Here is a 17,682-nt window from a genome sequence, read left to right on the forward strand (position 1 = left end):
ATGAGTCAGCTGTAATTTCATCTTTAGAATATGAGATAGCTGTATATAAGGGCAGGGTAGATCTCAATTCTCAAGGAATAAGTGTGCTAAACATAAGTGTGCTAAACAAAAACTGGTCTCCTTAAGCATAACCATGTCCAGAGAGGTGGTGAAACATGAGTACATCACTGATGAGTTGAAAAGAAAAGCATCGTTCGTGAAAAGAAAGCAAGTATCATGAAAAAAGTACGTGAACTTAGCATCCTTTGTGATGTTGAGGCTGGGGCAATCGTTTTCAATGGCCCCTCTGATCCTCAACCAGAGGTTTGGCCGGACCATGAAGGTGTCCAGCAAGTGATTGAGAGGTGCCAAGCTAAGCAGAACAACTTGAACGGGGAGGAATCGATACAGAAGAGGATTAACAAAGGGAAAGAACTTCTGATGAGAAGAAGAGAAGAAAACCATAGAGAGGAGATTTCCCAACTTATGATCCTCTGTATGGCAGGGAAAACAATGCCCTCCCAAAAAGATTGGCCTGATATGAAGATGTTAGCGGAGCAGACTTTGAAGAACATAAACTGGACTGAGCAAGAATCTGCCAAAGAAGTAAGACAGACTAATTTCAGCAGTTCAGAATAGATGTTCCAACCCCACCAACATCTGAATGATTTGGTATTTAATGTACAGAATGAAAATCTTACTGACCAACATCTGCAGCATGGCATGGACATAGGAAATATGGAAGGTTATATGGGAATTGATGCATGTGAGATGCCACAACCACCATCTAAAATTGCCAATTACCTATATGTTCCATCGTTTTACAACCCATTTTCTCCATGAATTTAGATCTGTCTTTTAGTAGTTTTTTGAGGTCTATTTCTGTCACATATGATGTTTTTGTGTATGATGGTTAGGTTTTTTTCCATTCTCACAAAGTTGTATGTGTAGACAAATAAATTGTATATCCATGTCATGTTTATTTTGTTTTCCAAGTTTTTGTTCTCAATTACAATTCTAGAATTGCTTCTTTCTAAACCTTCCCCCCAGACAGAGAAGATAATTCTGATTTTACCTCTAATATCAATGGTAGGGTGATGGAGTCCCACATGGTCACATTGCATACCATAGGTAAATAGTTAAGATTTGGTGGAGAAATGGTATTAGAGTGCAAATTTGCCATCTCTAGAAATTGCTATTTTCTAAGGGTTTTGACCTACAAAGAAGCCAGGTGAAGTGTCATAGATTGTAGACATGAAAGTGTCAGCTTTGCAAAATCAGCTAATTGAAGCGGAAATATCGAACATGTAATATGAGTTGCCTACTTCCACACTGAATGTTATGGGTTATTCTGTAGACTATATCAACAGGTTGAGTTCTTGTCATTTGGATCATACAAAAATTCAATATTATTTTTGACATTATAGGGAAGGAAAATTAAATGACCCCTCTCACAAAAGGTTTGACATTTTTTCAATGAAAGTTTACTTTTTTGGTAAGCTAATCTCAGGGTGATTATTTCTTGTTAAGTGAGAATCTATACTCAAGCAAGATGGAAGTCATAGAAGTTGTTAAGTTTCACCAATAGAAATGGAAGGATTTCATGAAGGCAGCGCATTTTGAAGATCCTGCTGTACTGCCTGTACACTACGAGGTACTGTGAAGTTCTTGTAAAAATGATCTCTCTCACTTATCATCAGCCATCAGCATTCCAAACAGGTTTTGAAACCAAATGTTGTGCTCCTTTATACATGCAGCATTGAGCATCATCAGTGCAGGGACATGGTTCTGTTTTGTGAAATGATACCCTAATTTCTCTTTCATATTTCTTGCCTCTTTGATTTTGGAAATTAGAAAAATGCCAACTACTAAATTGCAATGACAGGCCAATGGTTATCCAGATTGATTCTGTACAATGTGTAGCATATGCCACATAATATTATTTATTAAACTACTCAGATGGTTTCTGAGCTTTTTCTACTTCTGATTTTTGAACTTGTTATGTATAAATGAGTGAATTCTATAAAAAGCTCTAAGATGAACCCGATCAATCTATATATCATTGCCAATAGGAATATGACTCACTATTCCAATCATTGCCTGTTCCAACAACAAGCACTACTCCACTGTGATGGTCTCCTTCCATTCTTGCTGCAAGCTAGACCAGACCTAGAAGGGACTTGAAAATTTTGCCAATTCTCTGACTTAGGGTAAAATACTCTTTCTTGGTCTTGAACAATGGGATTTGTTGAACCAGCAAGGCTCACTTCTTCAGAACTATATACTGTGTAGTAAAGCCAGTACATAGAACTGTGAAGTTGATTGGACATGACAACCATCTGGGAAGGTCTAGTTCTTTCTGTATCTGAAGCCCACCATTTGTTGCCGGGTTTCATCACGCAGCCCGCATCTTTACTTGAATTGGCATTTTGAATTCCTCTAGTCTAGTGAACACCGTCTCTTGACACTGCCATTCCATGGTAACACATGCACCCCCTTTCTTCGTTGTCTCCAATGAGATATCTCTTCACAGCTGGGGGTCCAACTTCTGGACCATCCATGAGCCTTCGAAACCCAACTCAAACACTAGGTGGCTCGTTGAGAATGCAGTTCTAAGAGCTTGATCTTGTGTGGAAGCTAGTTGATGCTGAGAAGTTGTATTTGGAACAAGCTAACAGCCAAGTCCTTACTTGTTGTGTTGCTACGGTCAATAACTGCTCTTGTGGAGCCTCTGATAGAGATCAAGCTTTTGCTTCTGGAATCAGAAGAGAAATAATCTCTCTGGGGCCTACAAAAGCCGCTGCTAAAAGGGACAAAAACACTCTCAATATGCATGGAAGGCCGTGATGAGTGGACTGAGATTCCTGCATAATTCTTTCTTTCAAATGTTTGTATGCCATTAGTTCTAGCCACAGCTGGAGCCTCCATGAAAAAAGCGAATTAATACAAGGAAATAGTAGGAAAAGATCTTTAACGAAGAGAGCTGCTTATTAGCTACAGCAAAAAATAATTCACATGGCTCTAATATGGGACAGATATTCCCATTGGCATTGCCCCTTCTTTTTCTGTGATTTGTATTGCGTCAGTTTTGCCCATATTTTACACTTAATCCTTCCAAAGTCCAACCTAATAGCCTGAAGGGTAAGATCTCATGACAATAGCCAGCCTCTACTATCACTTTCTTGCGTGGTAATTGACAAACAAATGAATATTTGGTCACAGGTCAGTATATTCACATGCTTGATGGTTGAACCTGAGCTTCTTCAATTTTGCAATCTGCCGTTCTTGAAAACAATTTGAGACAAAAACATTTATTGGGTTGGCACACATTGAATGTTTCTATGGTCACTGCTGGACTTACATGTTATATATTTACACTACCTTCTTCTTTAACGCACAGACTTGCTTCAGATATTCCTTAACAAAACAATAACAAAAGACAAGTTGTACTCCTTGACAAAGAATAAGAAAGAACAACTTAAAAGAGTTTGGCAATGCCTTTAGAGATTCTCAAAAGAAACCCTGCAAATAAACCATTGGCTGAAATCATAACCCAAAGGAAAGCTTCAAAAGTAACTATTTCCCAAGGAAGATTTGAAGGAAGAAACTTCATACTAAAACCGGCATTCCCTTCTAATCAATGCCACCACAATGTGCAAAAATAGCACACTGCCGGAAGGAACTTTATGCTCCTTCCTTCGCTTGAAATCTATAAACATACCAAATACAGTCGTGGTTTTCCATTTGATAAACAAGAAAGAAGAAATAATTAAATGTGTAGCAAAATGGTGTTAAGTGCCAATACATTGCACTAGTTTTTGTCACACATATATTAATTCATCTAAAGTACATGATATAAACAGAAGGTTGATATGCAGATTTATTCCCAAAAACTTGCATATGTTGGAAACCATCTCCAAGGTTTACTCATGCTACACTTGCCATTAGGCTCAATTAATATAAGGCCTTTTGGTAATTTCTTCATGCTATTTTCACGTGTCTGTGTTAGCTATAGGGAACCCACATAATCATTGCATGGTTATATCATGAAAAGATTTAATTTTTTTTTTTTTTTGCTATCATGAAGTAATATGAATAATCTTCTTCAGACTCTGTCCCTGCTTTGGATGTTTGTCTTGCTTATTTTCAGAATTTTAGAGACAAATAATCATCTTTCTCCATTATGAAGTTGCATTCCAGATTTGAATTAGATATTTTTGTATCTTTGTTAAGCATTTCAAATGTACAGGGAATGCTTATCTAGATTGACCTGTGTGATGTGCTGCATATGACATATGGCATTAGTTACTGACTTATTCAGATGGTTTCTTGCCTTTCATTATCACAAACGTATTTTCTTAAAGTATTTGCCATAAACAGAAAGTTAAGAGGAAACTTGATATCCTAAATCTTGCTGTATGTTGGAAATTGTCATTGAGGTTGACCAATGCTACACTTGCCAGTCTTTAGCCAGTTTCTTCCAGTTGTTTGCACTTGTTTATGTTGATTTGATTGATCTGCATAATCATTGAATATGGTCGTGTTATGAAAAGTGGTTATTATTGCATTGAATTCTTGTTATGAAGTAGCTCATTAATTAGTTCCAAAACGTGTAGATTCTCCCTATATTAACCTGCCAATAGAGTATTTAATTTCCAATATTGATGCTCACGCTCCTAATATAGTTGTGCTAAACACAACTACTTTGAATGATCTTCAGGCACCATCTCTAATATATGGCTCTGGATATTTGTATTATTTGTTAAAAGGTTCATAATGAAGTTCTTCCCATTAGCAGTAGATTTGGACCAATCTTATCGCACAAAATAAAATTGGGAAATTAAATTGACACTGGTCCTTTGCTTGAGAGTTGAGACTTATCATTAACAGAACTTAAGGAAATAATTGAACTGAAAACAGCTCCCAATTAACACACAACTTAAGCCTAGCATGAGGCTCTGTTGTGGCATTTGAAGTGTTTTTCATGTCTTTTTCTCCTTAACGTTTAACCATGTCAATTAGAGCACAAACTGTATTGAAAAGAACTTGTATTTTTACCTCTGAGTTTTCACTTAATGTCTTAAGTCATTTACTTAATGTGTATTCTTCTTTCCAAACAAGTTTTAGTCTTTGAATTCTGCTTAATGCATTAATGCTCTTAATAAATACAAATAAATGAATAACATTGACTCTAATTGAGAAAATGGGTCAAGCCTGTCAGGTCAGCCTTTTTAGCCTCAAAAATTGTGAGGGTCGGGTTTAAGATTTTTTTTCTTGTGCCTAAAAAGGTTGGCTCACTGTTTAGGCCCTTTTTATAATTTTTTAATAAAATTTTTTATATAATGCTAATATTATTAATTTTTTTATATTGTTAATAATATTTTAAATATGTAGTTGTTATTATCATTTTAAAATCAAATTTCACAAAATGGCTTGATTTATTTGGTTTTGGACAATAATTAGTCCAATTAAACTTTAAAAATGGATTAATGTAGACTTTAGATAATGATTTGATTTACATTATATGTGTTGATATTTTTAAACTATATATATTTGACAAGAGATTATTTTATGATTGTATAACTTATGTTTTTATAATTTGAGATAGAAATTTATGAAGTTTATTATTTTACTTTATTCATATTAAAATATTTAAAAAAATACAAAAACTTTTACACAGACCTGAAGGCCCATCATAAGGAGCGGACTTTAAAAACCAACTAGTTTGTGACATGCGGGCCTCAACGAGTCGAGCCAGCCCAGGCTGGTTTGATTTTTTGTTTGGCAAAAATTGAATTTAAAAAGTTCCTATTTGCACCACCCCTCTTTGATGTAAAACCCTAATCGCAACGGTTGAATCGATGTGCCGACTCTCGAGGGCGCGGAAGGTAGAGATCATCAAACGGCTACAAATAGTTCTCTTCGCTCTGGACTTTCGAGCCAAGATCAATCCCGATCTCTTCTCCTAGTGACCAGTTAAGTCTACTAGCACAGAGCATCTTGGCTATCCCTGATCTAACAAAATTTTTCGAGTCCAGTCTACTACCTAGTTCTTATATTTTTTTCGTACCTTTTCAACTTACAATTCCGACAGAAAGACCTGTCGCTCTTTTTATTTATTCTTTCTTTGATTTTATTGCGTTTTTGTTTCAACCTTTGGTTTTATGTCAATATCTTCTCTGCCTAACGAAAAATGTTTCTGTGGTTTTCTATTGAATTTCTTGCATCATATTTTGAATCAACAATGCACGAGTAGTGAGGCGCTGTATAAACTTTAATTATCAGTGGCCTAATGCAAGGTGCAAAGATAAATTTTGGGCTCCGCTTTGCAGCCTTAACTAAACATGTTTTGGTTGCCAGTATCACCCATAAATTTCTATCGAATTTGGTTCTAACCCTGAAAGTGAGGAATAATCTTGTCATTTTTATGATTATTCTAAATTACTTCTTCAAATGATATGAAGAAAATTGAAGCTTGACAATGACCACACTTTCTAACATATAAACAACTATGGTTTAGATGTACAGCTATTAGAATTAGAATTAGAATGACACAATCCCTGCTATCTTGAATAAAATTTTATTATTTGATAATGCAAAGGAATATATCAACTCCCCCATGAACATTTTTTTTTTATTTTGTTGCTTCTCTTAAATGAAGTAACCTGAATTTTACCTTAGTTCTTAGTGTAAACTATAGGGCTTGTTTTATTGTTGTATGTTAACTGTATAGACGATTTTCTTTTCTTCTTTTAAAGTAGATTGTTTATGGAATGCTTTCAACGTAGATGGTGCCGCACTGCTGCTTGCTACATACTCGTAAGCATGACTTTACCTTTATATATTTGTGTGTGTAAATATATATATATTTTACTCTTAACCTGTGGAATCGTTATGGCTTATGTGTTTCTTCTTTTTTAATATATCTTTGTTCCTTTAATGTCCAAGTCCTTCTCTTCAAAGAGAAAATCCTGATCTTTAGAATATATGATCTATTAATTCCATCTTGAATATAAAGGGTGATTGCTGAACTCGAAGGCCCTGCTAGTACTGTGCTTTAAGGTTATTATAGGTTTGAGCTAAATTGTTTTGCTTATTTTGTCTTCATTAGCGTTTGATCAATTCAAGCCATATCAATGATGAAGATTGCAAAACATGTGCAGGCCACCCTTGATGAATCTTTGTAAAAGCTTGCTGGAGATTTGGTACTGTTCTGAAACTAAGGCCACCCTTAATGAATCTTTGTAAAAGCTTGCTGGAGATCTGGTGCCATTCTGAAACTAGTATTATTATTTAATTGGTTGCTCAGTAGCATGTCCTTTATATAAGAACTTATAACCTTTCCTTAATTATTTGTTTTGGGTCCTCAGGTGAGGCTCTTGCTAAGATGTGGTAGCAGATTTGATCGTGCATCAAGTGATTCATTGTGTCCTAGATTTTTGGGTTGCTTTCTTTTTGGTTCTAGTCAACAAAGGCAGTCATTGAATAAAAGGTAGATGTACAAACATAGTGAATGTCCATCCTAACAAGGTTCCCCCTCCAAAAAAAAAAGCCAAAAAAAAAATCAGCTCCTCATTTGAGGAGCAGAGTGCCCTTGTCAATTCTGTTAAGAATATTTTAGAAAACCATGCTAGCTACATGATGTCTAGGAAGGAGCTTTGAGAGCTTGTTGCATTTGTCAAAGGAGGTCAGTTTGATTTAGTGGTAAGAAGATTACTAATTCCCTTATTCCAACCTCTCCCTCTGAACAGATTGTTTCCTTTTGGTTTAGTGGCTAAGTTGTTTAGTGGTGATCAATTGCAGGAGTATCTTCACCTTGAAGTATATGAGAGTGCGCGGCTTGAGAATTTTGCATGAGGAATTGAACTAATCAGCTAAAAGGTTTACTTTAGGTCGTAGTGAATTAATAATAACATTGTTTGTAGTGACTCGATGATGCTATTCTCTTTTTTTTTCAACACCCTCTTTTATGAGAATGTTGCGTAAAAACTCATGCATTGGTGTTGCTTTCTTTGGTTCTTATTTGCTCAAGCCCATTGGTTTCGTACTTCATTGTGAAACTATGATTTTTGTTGTGTGATTTTGTTGTAGCTTGAAGTTGGAAAAAATGCAAAGGTTTGTTGGGTAACTTTGTCACTATGGATTACCAAATTTAGTCATTTGCACTCTAAAATATCTCATGAAATTTTAGGAAAAGTGATGCTTTCTTTATCATGTGAACCATTAAGAATAATGAAACCATCACTTTTATTAAAGTGTGACAAGAAAGTTATCAATAAAGGAAGTTACAGAGATATTGAGAGAGACCAAGGATAGTTAAGGAAGTTATCAATTGAGATCCATTGGTGACTAGTACATAAGAATTGGTTCCGAATGGAGTATAATTGCATCATGTGATTTATATAGCTAATCCCACTTAATAGAATAAAGAATAAGGCTTATTGTTGTTATTGTTGTTGATGCTTTCCTTCTCATGTATGAGGCAGACTTTGACTTGTGACTGAGTTCTCTGGATTATTTGTAGCAATGTTTTTGGTTTTTTTCCTTTTGATGTCCTGCCTATTGGACGCATGTGTTGTCAGCTTCAAATGGAAACATTACAGGATAGCTTAGATGCAGAATTTCTCCTTTCACACGTGTTCTGTTAAGTTCAAAGAATGGATAGTTGCCTCAGCGACTCTCTTTTGATGATGTGAGGTATGTTTGATGCTAGATAATAATTTGTCTAAGATTCTTAGGACTTGGTATTTTGAGGTTAGCATAGCAAAAACTTTTTTGAATTGTGAATGAAAATTCTTCTTAATGGGGCTTTTTGTTCTTAAAAAACTTAGTTAAAACATCCTCTGGACGAGGTTACCTTCCACCACCAAGTCAGTGCTAGCTGTCTTAATGCTCTATGTTGTCCTACTTAAAAAGTATTTTGCAGCTAAATTTGTTTTGAGCGATTACTTTTGGGATGTTGATGACTGAAATATGATATGTTCTTTTTCATTTTTAAAAGGGAATAATCACAATGGAACTAACATTCTTTAGATGTTACATGAAATGAACCCAACATCTACCTTGTTGTTCGATATATTACCAACTTTTGATTGTCATGCTATGAAGCCAATGTCTTTTGAGAGGAGGAACTTCATTAGTATCATAGCAATTTAAGAGAATAACAATGACGGAATTGATTGATACTAGTAGCATCTAGTCATCAACATTAAATTCAATATGGTTAGCAGATAAGATTGAATTTGGATGGATTAAAATGCATGACCACCTTTTAAGCGATGTCCTATTTTTTTTCCCTTGCTATTATCTCTTTAATATTTTGGGTCATGGCATAAAGGATGTCATAAGGATGCTTGTTTTAGTCAAGCTTTTAATGTCTGGGTTAACAAACGATCTATAAGCCGCTATGAACCTGCAGTAGGATAAATATCACTTTCATTTTTTGTTTATATTCCGCTAAGTAGTATTTGGGAAATCTATGTTAGTGAGTATATGAAGTTGCACGTGACTTATCTAAAAAATGAGTTTTTTTGAAATAAAAAGATGTCTTTGCTTTGGTATTTTAAACTTGTATTTGTAATAGATTCCTATGAGGCTAAAGTTTGTATTATTTGATGCCTGATGTGCATAAATATCATTATTAGTGTCTACTTTTGCTCTTTAGCTTAGACTCCCATATTTTTGGTGCTTTATAGAACCCTACATATATGAAGTATATTTCTCCTTTGGTGAATTTCTCATGATTATGCACTTGCAAGGGTTGATAATCATTGCATCATTTGATGCTTGATTTTGTGCCTATTTAGTAAGATGGGAAAATTGATATTGATCCAAAGGCTTGAATGTGAAACGCAAAACTTCCTTAATCATTCTTGCATGTGTTGTGACCTTTCAAAATTGCATATGTGACTTATTTGGTGTTCATTGCATCATTTGACGCTTCTTTTCAATGTCCATGCTGGAAAATTGATATTGATTCTGATACTTGAACTTCACGTGCAAATCTATCTTATTCATTCTTGCTTGCCCTGTGATCCTTCAAAATTGCATGTCTCATTGAAAAAAGATGAGTTTTCTAAACCAAAAAGATGCCGATGCTTTGGTATTTGAACTTGTATATGTAATGCACTCCTACGAGGCTCAATGAAATTTGTGTCATTTGATGCCTAATCTTAATGTGCATAAATATAATTGTTGGGGCATATTTTTTCTCTTCAACTTAGACTCTCTGTGTCTCAGCTGCTTTATTGACCCCATATATGTATGCTGTATGTTTTTCCTGTGGAGAATTTCTCATGTTTGTGGATGGGCAAAGATTGATGATCAAAGCATCATTTGATTCTCGATTTTGATGCCTATTTACTAGTGCAGGATAATTGAGATGTATTAAGTGGCTTGAACTTGGCATGCAAAACTTCCTCAATGATTATTGCATGCCCTGTGATATTTGAAATTGCTTGCAGCTTATTTGATGATCATGGCATCATTTATTACTTCATTTGGATTCTAGGAAAACAAATGTGGGAAAATTAAGATTCATTCTAAGGCTTGAACTTGACATGCAAAGGTATCTTGTGTTTTCTTCCGTGCCTCCTTTGAAATTGCATATGTGGCTTAATTAAAAAAAATGATAGTTTCTTTAAATAAAAAGATGTCCTTGGTTTGGTATTTGAACTTGTAATGTAATGCACTCTTACGAGGCTCAATGAAGTCTATATCAGGTGATACTTAATCCTAATGTGCATAAGTATAACTATGGGGGGTCTATCTTTGCTCTTCAGCTTAGACTCACCATGGTTTTGCTGCTTTATAGACTCCTTACATATAGTTTGTATTTCTCCCTTGGCGAACTTTTCCATGGTTGTGCACTTGTGATGTTTGATGATCAGTGCGTCATTTGATGCTAAGGGGGGAAAATTGAGATTGTTTTAGAGGCTTAAACTTGACATGCAAAGCTGCCTTAATTATTCTTACATGCCTGTGATCCTTTGAAATGGGATATGGGGCTTATTTGATGATCGTTGCATCTTCTGATGCTGTATTTGGACGGTTGTTTACAAATATGGGAAAATAAAGATTGATTCTGAGGTTTGAAATTGATATGCAAAATTGAATTTTCTTTCATTCCTTGTGATCCTTCAAAATTGCATATGACTTACCGAAGAAGTGACAGTTTTTTGAAATAAAAAGATGTCCTCGATTTCATATTTGAACTTTAATGTAATGTGCTCCTACGAGGCTCAGTGAAGTTTGTTTTATTTGATGCCTGATTTTAGCGTGTATAAATATCATTATGTGGTTATACTTTTGCACTTTTACTTACACTCTTCATCTCTTTGTTCCTTTATAAACCCGATATTTATATGGGGTATATTTTTTCTTTGGCAAATTTCTTGTGTTTTTGTACTTGCAAGGATTGATAATTATTGTATCATTTGATGCTTGATTTCAATGCTATTTACTTGTGTGGAAAAATTGAGATTGATTTAGCTTGAACTTGACATGCAAAACTTTGCCAATCATTCCCTCATGCCTTGTGATTCTTTGGAATTGCATATTGGCTTATTTGATGATCATTTCATTATTTGATGCTTCATTTGGATTCTTGTATTCAAATGTGGGAAAATTAGGACTAATTCCAAGACTTGAATTTGTTGTGCAAAGTTGCCTTGATTATTCTTGTTTACCTTGTGATCCTTAGAAATTGCATGTATGGCTTATTTAAATAACAACAGTTCATTGCTTTGGTATTTGAATTTGTATTGCCCTTCTACGTGGCTCAGTGATGTCGGTATCATTTGATGTGTAATCTTTTTTAGCATAAATATAACTATGGGGGTTGACTTTTGCTCTTCAACTAAAACTCTGTCTTTTACTGCTTTGTAGAACCCTTACACATATGTTTTTATTTTTACTTTGGCCAATTTCTTGTGCCTGTGCACTTGCGAAGATTGTTGATCATTGCATCATTTGATGCTTGATTTCGATGCCTATTTAGTAATGTGGGTAAATTGAGATGGATTCATTGGCTTGAATTTGACATGTAAAATGTCCTTAATAATTCCTGCATGGCTTGTGATAATTCTTAATTGCATATGTAGCTTATTTGATGATCATTTCATCATATGGTGCTTCATTTGAGATTGCTTTAAAATGTGGGAAAATTGAGACCATTTCTGAAGCTTGAACTTGGAGAGTATAAACTCCGCCTATAGTGTATAGCCGGTTCCAAGCCCGGATAAAGGAGGAGGGTTGTGTTAGGCTCTCGACAGCCAATGTAAAAACCCGTCGAATCTCATGAACATGGATCAACGAAATAATTATGCTAATGCTAGGTCGTTGCCCAGAAGTGACGCGCTGTATGGCTCGAGTACAGTGAGAAATGAGCTAGAGCCGCTGCATCGTCGTCCGGATGTAGTGTTAAATGAGCAAGGGCTACCGCACTCTCTTGGACGGAGGCGGCTAAAGAAGTTAGTTCATGAGACTGAGATTAGATTTGACACTTGGAATATTGGGATGTTAAATGAGAAATCTATGGAAGTAGCAGGAGTTATGAGAGACAGAAGGATTAATATCTTATGCCTCCAAGAAACCAAATGGACTGGAGAAGCTGCCAAGGAACTTGGAGAGTATAAACTGTGGTACACAGGAAAGGTGAGCGCAAGGAATGGGGTTGGTATCATCGCTGATGGGACTTGGAAAAAAAACGTGGTAGAGGTTAAAAGGTTTGATGATAGAATAATATCGTTAAGAGTAATTGTTGGAAAGGATACTATCAATATCATTAGTGCCTATGCACCTTAGGTTGGGGCAGAGACACACCTTAAAGATAAGTTTTGGGAAGATATGAAAGGCTTGGTTTAAAGCATACCACTCAAAGAAAAAAATTTTATCAGTGGGGACCTTAATTGGACATGTTGGTAAGGAAGCAGGACAATTCAGCGGGGCACATGGTGGTTTTGGTTTTGGGAAGCTTAATAGTGGAGGACAATCTATTCTTGATTTTTTTCTTGCATACGATCTTAAGATTGTCAACACTTGTTTTAAGAAGCGAGAGGAGCATTTAATCACGTATAAAAGTGGTGTCTCAAAATCACAGATTGATTTCTTTTTGGTTAAGAATCCGGACAGAAGATTGTGTACTAATTGCAAAGTGATTCCAGGAGACGGGGTGAGTACCCAACATAGAGTACTTATCCTTGATGTACGTTTTAAGAGTACCAGGCAAAAGTACCATCAAGTGGCAAAACCCAGGATTAAGTGGTGGCAGTTAAAAGGGGAAAAGCGGGAGTTATTCAAAAGGACTCTTTTGAAGGAAGGGAATTAGGAGTTGCAGGGAAATACAAACAGGATGTGGGAAGAGATAGCTACAAGGGTTCGTTTGGTAGCTAAAGCAATTTTGGGAGAATCCAAAAGTCCTGGTCAAAGATATAAGGAGACTTGGTGGTGGAATAAGAGTGTGCAAGAGAAAGTCAAACAGAAAAAAGATTGTTTTAAGGCCATACACTTGTGCAATAGTGTAGAGAACCGGGAAAAGTATCAGTTGGCTAAAAACGAGACAAAGAGAGCAGTGAGCGAACTACGTACTAAAGCTTATGAAGGGTTTTATCAGGAGTTAGGAACAAAGACGGGAGAAAGAAATATTTACAAGATCGCGAAGCAAAGAGAGAGGAAAAAGAGAGATCTGGATCAAGTAAAGTGTATAAAGGATGAAGATGGTAAAGTGTTAGTTACTGATGGTGATATTAAGGATAGATGGGAGGCTTACTTTTACAAGTTGTTTAATGAGGGAAGCAATTATGCGACTCAGGACTTGCAGGACTTGCTAATTAACGAAGATGATCGGAATTTGGCTTTCTACTGCAGGATACGTATCGGAGAGGTTAAGGTGGCTCTCAAGAAAATGGACAATGGAAAAGCCGTTGGACCTGATGGTATCCCTATTGAAGTTTGGAAATGTTTGGGCGATAAGGGGGAGGTGTGGCTAACCAAGCTTTTTAATGAAATTTTACGCTCTAAAAATATGCCGGATGAGTGGAGGAAAAGCATTTTAGTTCCTATTTACAAGAATAAAGGAGACATTCAAAACTGTGCCAACTTCAGAGGGATAAAACTTATGAGTCATACAATGAAATTGTGGGAAAAAGTGATGGAATATAGGTTGAGGTTGGAGACTTCTATTTCGGAAAACCAATTTGGATTTATGCCAGGGAGATCCACATTGGAAGCAACCTATTTACTAAAGGGGTTAATGGAAAGATATAGAAGTAAAAGAAGAGATTTACTTATGGTTTTTATTGACCTGAAAAAGGCTTATGATCGTGTGCCAAGAGAAGTATTGTGGAAGGCTTTGGAAAAGAAAGGTGTACGGGTTGCGTATATCAAAGTCATACAAGATATGTATAAGGCGGTAACTACCAGTGTAAGGACGCCTGGGGGGGAGACAAAGGACTTCCCTATTAAGATTGGCCTACATCAGGGATCCTTTCTGAGTCCGTACTTGTTCAACATTGTTCTGGATGTTCTAACTGAACCTGTTCAAGAAAGAATCCCTAAGTCCATGCTCTTCGCGGATGATATAGTTCTTATGGCAGAATCAAAAGAAGAGATTAACACTAGTTTGGAGTTATGGAGAAGGACTTTGGAGTCGAAGGGTTTCCGTTTGAGCAGGAACAAAACAGAATATATGCATCGTGATTTTGGAGGGAGGCAAGGTAATAGGGATTTGGAAGTGAGGATGGGAGAGCAAATTATTCCTCAAGTATCAAAGTTTAAGTACCTAGGATCCATTATACAGGAGGATGGGGAAATTGAGGGAGACATTTCTCATAGAATACAAGCTGGCTGGTTAAAGTGGAGGAAAGCTACCGGAGTTATTTGCAATAAGAAGGTACTTGAGAAACTTAAAGGAAAATTTTAGCGGACTGCTATAAGACCAGCTATGATGTATGGTAGTGAATGTTGGGTAATAAAGGGAAAACAAGAGCACAAAGTCGGAGTAGCAGAAATGAGGATGTTGAGATGGATGTGTGGTTATACAAGAAAAGATAGGATTCGAAATGAAAAGATCAGGACAAGAGTCGGTGTGGCACCTATCCAAGAGAAAATGGTTGAAAATCGGTTAAGATGGTTTGGACATGTGTAGAGAAGGCCTTTGGAGGCCCCGGTGAGGAGGGTGGATCAAACAAGATGGAGTCCCATAAAAAGAGGCAGGGGAAGACCGAGAAGAACGCTGAATGAGGTTATTGAACGAGACCTCCTAATCAACAACATATCTAAGGATTGGGTTGTTGACAGAGCACGATGGCGTCGTGTGATTCATGTAGCCGACCCCACCTAGTGGGATAAGGCTTGTTGTTGTCTGAAGCTTGAATTTGTCTTACAAAGATGTCTTCTGTTTCCTTTCATGCCTCATTTGAAATTGCATATGTAGCTTATCTGCAAAAATGATTCTTGTGATTTTAAAAAGATGTCATTGGTTTGGTCTTTGAACTTGTAGTGTAACGTTCTTATATGAGGCTCATGTATCATTTGATGCCCAATCTTAATGTGCACTAATGTAATTATAAGGGTCAACTTTTACTTTTCAACTTAGCCTCTCCATGTCTTTGCTTCTTTATAGATCCCTTGCATATATGCTGTATATTTCTCCTTGGGAAAATTTCTCATGGTTGTGCACTTGTAAAGATTGATGATCGCTGCATCATTTGGTACATGATTTTGGTGCTTATTTACTAGTATAGGAAAACTGGGATCAATTCAAAGGCAACTTGACATGCAAAGCTTCCTTGATCTTTCTTGCATGTCTCGTGATTAGAGATGAAAATAGGTTAGGATTACAGGCTGCGCCGGTGAGCTCGGGTTGGCATTTTGCTAGCTTGTCAAGGTGGAGGATACTCTAGCCCACACTGTTTTTGACCCGCTACACCGCTAGCTTGCTTTTTTTTATTTTTTATAACTTATTCATGAAATTCCCAATATATTGTGTAATATAGTTGGAAGATTTTAACCCTCAAATTTCACATGGACATTGCCTCATTTATAGCTTTGCAAATGTAATTAAGCACTTTAAAGAGCATCGTTTATCTTTTATTTTCATCTATTTGTTGTTACCCTATACATCTTTATAAAATTAAATATACATGTGGTGCTCATATATACACACACATAAAAGATCTACTTAATTAATTTGGATAAAAAACTAGTTAAATTAATTATTTAAAAAATATGTTAGTTTTTCTAAAATATTTTTAAATTATAAATTAATCTTCATATTATTTTATTAAAACTCATTACTTAAGTTCAAAACTCCAAGTCTAATTTTAGTATTTGAAAATCCAAATCCATACCAATAATAATAGCTTTGTCTGGGGAAAAAAATATTTAGACGGGCTAGCGAGTCAACTTTGTGAAGGTACAGGCTATTTCAGCCCACATTATCATGGGCTGGCCCATCCTATCAAATAGCCTATGACCTAGTTTGATCAAGGCCCAGGTCAAGCTTTTTAAACAGCAAAATTAGGCATATTTCTAGGCAAAAGAAAAAGACTGGGCCTAATTTTTTAGGCTTGACTATATTAAGGTTTTTTAATATTGCTTGATTTAACTTAATGTTAAATGAATGAAAAATGAATCTAAGCTATATGTAATTTTAGCACTCATTAGTAAGCTTAATTGTCCAAGAAGGATTCAATGCATGTAATTTTAAATTCAGAATCAAAATGTGATGTGTTCTATGTACAGACCTTAAAAAGAATAGTTGTGCTCCACAAAGATTGGTTTCTTGAAGGAGGTGGAACATGATTATATATCATTTATGACTTTGAAAAGGAGAGGGTGAATTAGGTAGACACATCAATAAGATTGTAATAGAGGTATGTGGCATTGGCACTGAAAATTAGACGCTCCAAATTTTTACAATTTGCCTTTAATATACAATTTATCAACGCCCCTGTCATATATTATAGCAGTAGATCGGTCAATTAACTTGTCATTTTTAACAAACATGAACAATCCTTCAGATGTTAAAGGAGTGGGAGTCAAAACAGAGAATTTCGCTTCTTTGATGATATCCTATAAAGCATCAATACTTTAACTTTTTGATGTATCATAAGCCATATGTGTCTATTACCTGACACGTTCATATATTTTGTTGATATATATTGGAAAAGTATCAAAATATATTTTTCACTTGGACAAAATTTTAATTTTCCATGTATATACATATATATCCAACACTTATCAAGGTCAATTTTTGTAGCAATACTTCAAGACATTTTTTATTAGAAGTTAAAATATATCCAAGCATATATTACATTTACTTAATAATGAATATTATCATTGTTGGAAAAAAAATAATGAGTATATAATACATCTCCGGTTCTAAATATAAAATCTATTTTGTACTGTAATTTACTCTATAAAGTGAATCTTATATTTATGACCGGAGTAATATTAAATTTTATTATTTTTGGTAATATTTTCTTATCAATAAAAGAAGCAAGTTGAATCGTAGAAGAGCTAACACGGCTTATGTTCATATTAATTTGTGAGATGTGTTAGAAGAGTTTTTAATGTAAGAGTTAGAGAAATAATTTAAAAAAATTAATTAAATTAATCAGTTATAATAAATGAGTATTATTTTTCTTAAAATAACAGCTACATTAAAATTTGAATGAAATTTTTTTAATATATATAATTAAA

At 35.3% G+C, this 17,682-nt stretch overlaps 1 protein-coding gene and 1 long non-coding RNA gene across 5 annotated transcripts; both read left to right on the plus strand.

Moving 5' to 3' along the window:
* Positions 1 to 216: 216 nt before the first annotated feature.
* Positions 217 to 822, plus strand: LOC114725983 (MADS-box transcription factor PHERES 2-like). Its single transcript, XM_028912539.1, has 2 exons — positions 217 to 585; positions 667 to 822. The coding sequence occupies exons 1-2, from the start codon at positions 217 to 219 to the stop codon at positions 820 to 822; spliced, it is 525 nt and encodes a 174-aa protein (XP_028768372.1).
* Positions 823 to 5,868: 5,046 nt separating this feature from the next.
* On the plus strand, positions 5,869 to 8,039 carry LOC114725988 (uncharacterized). Of its 4 annotated transcripts, none has more exons than XR_003738462.1 (5): positions 5,869 to 6,798; positions 6,928 to 7,051; positions 7,143 to 7,245; positions 7,350 to 7,683; positions 7,783 to 8,039. It is a non-coding gene; the product is annotated as an uncharacterized LOC114725988 (long non-coding RNA). The 4 variants fall into 4 exon arrangements; XR_003738464.1 differs by having other exon boundaries at positions 6,928 to 7,041; XR_003738465.1 differs by having other exon boundaries at positions 6,998 to 7,051.
* The last annotated feature ends 9,643 nt before the right edge of the window (positions 8,040 to 17,682 follow it).

Source organism: Neltuma alba, unplaced genomic scaffold (assembly GCF_004799145.2).
Source record: "Neltuma alba isolate B1F8T4 unplaced genomic scaffold, ASM479914v2 tig00012320_pilon, whole genome shotgun sequence".
In the NCBI taxonomy this organism is placed as follows: Eukaryota; Viridiplantae; Streptophyta; class Magnoliopsida; order Fabales; family Fabaceae; genus Neltuma; species Neltuma alba.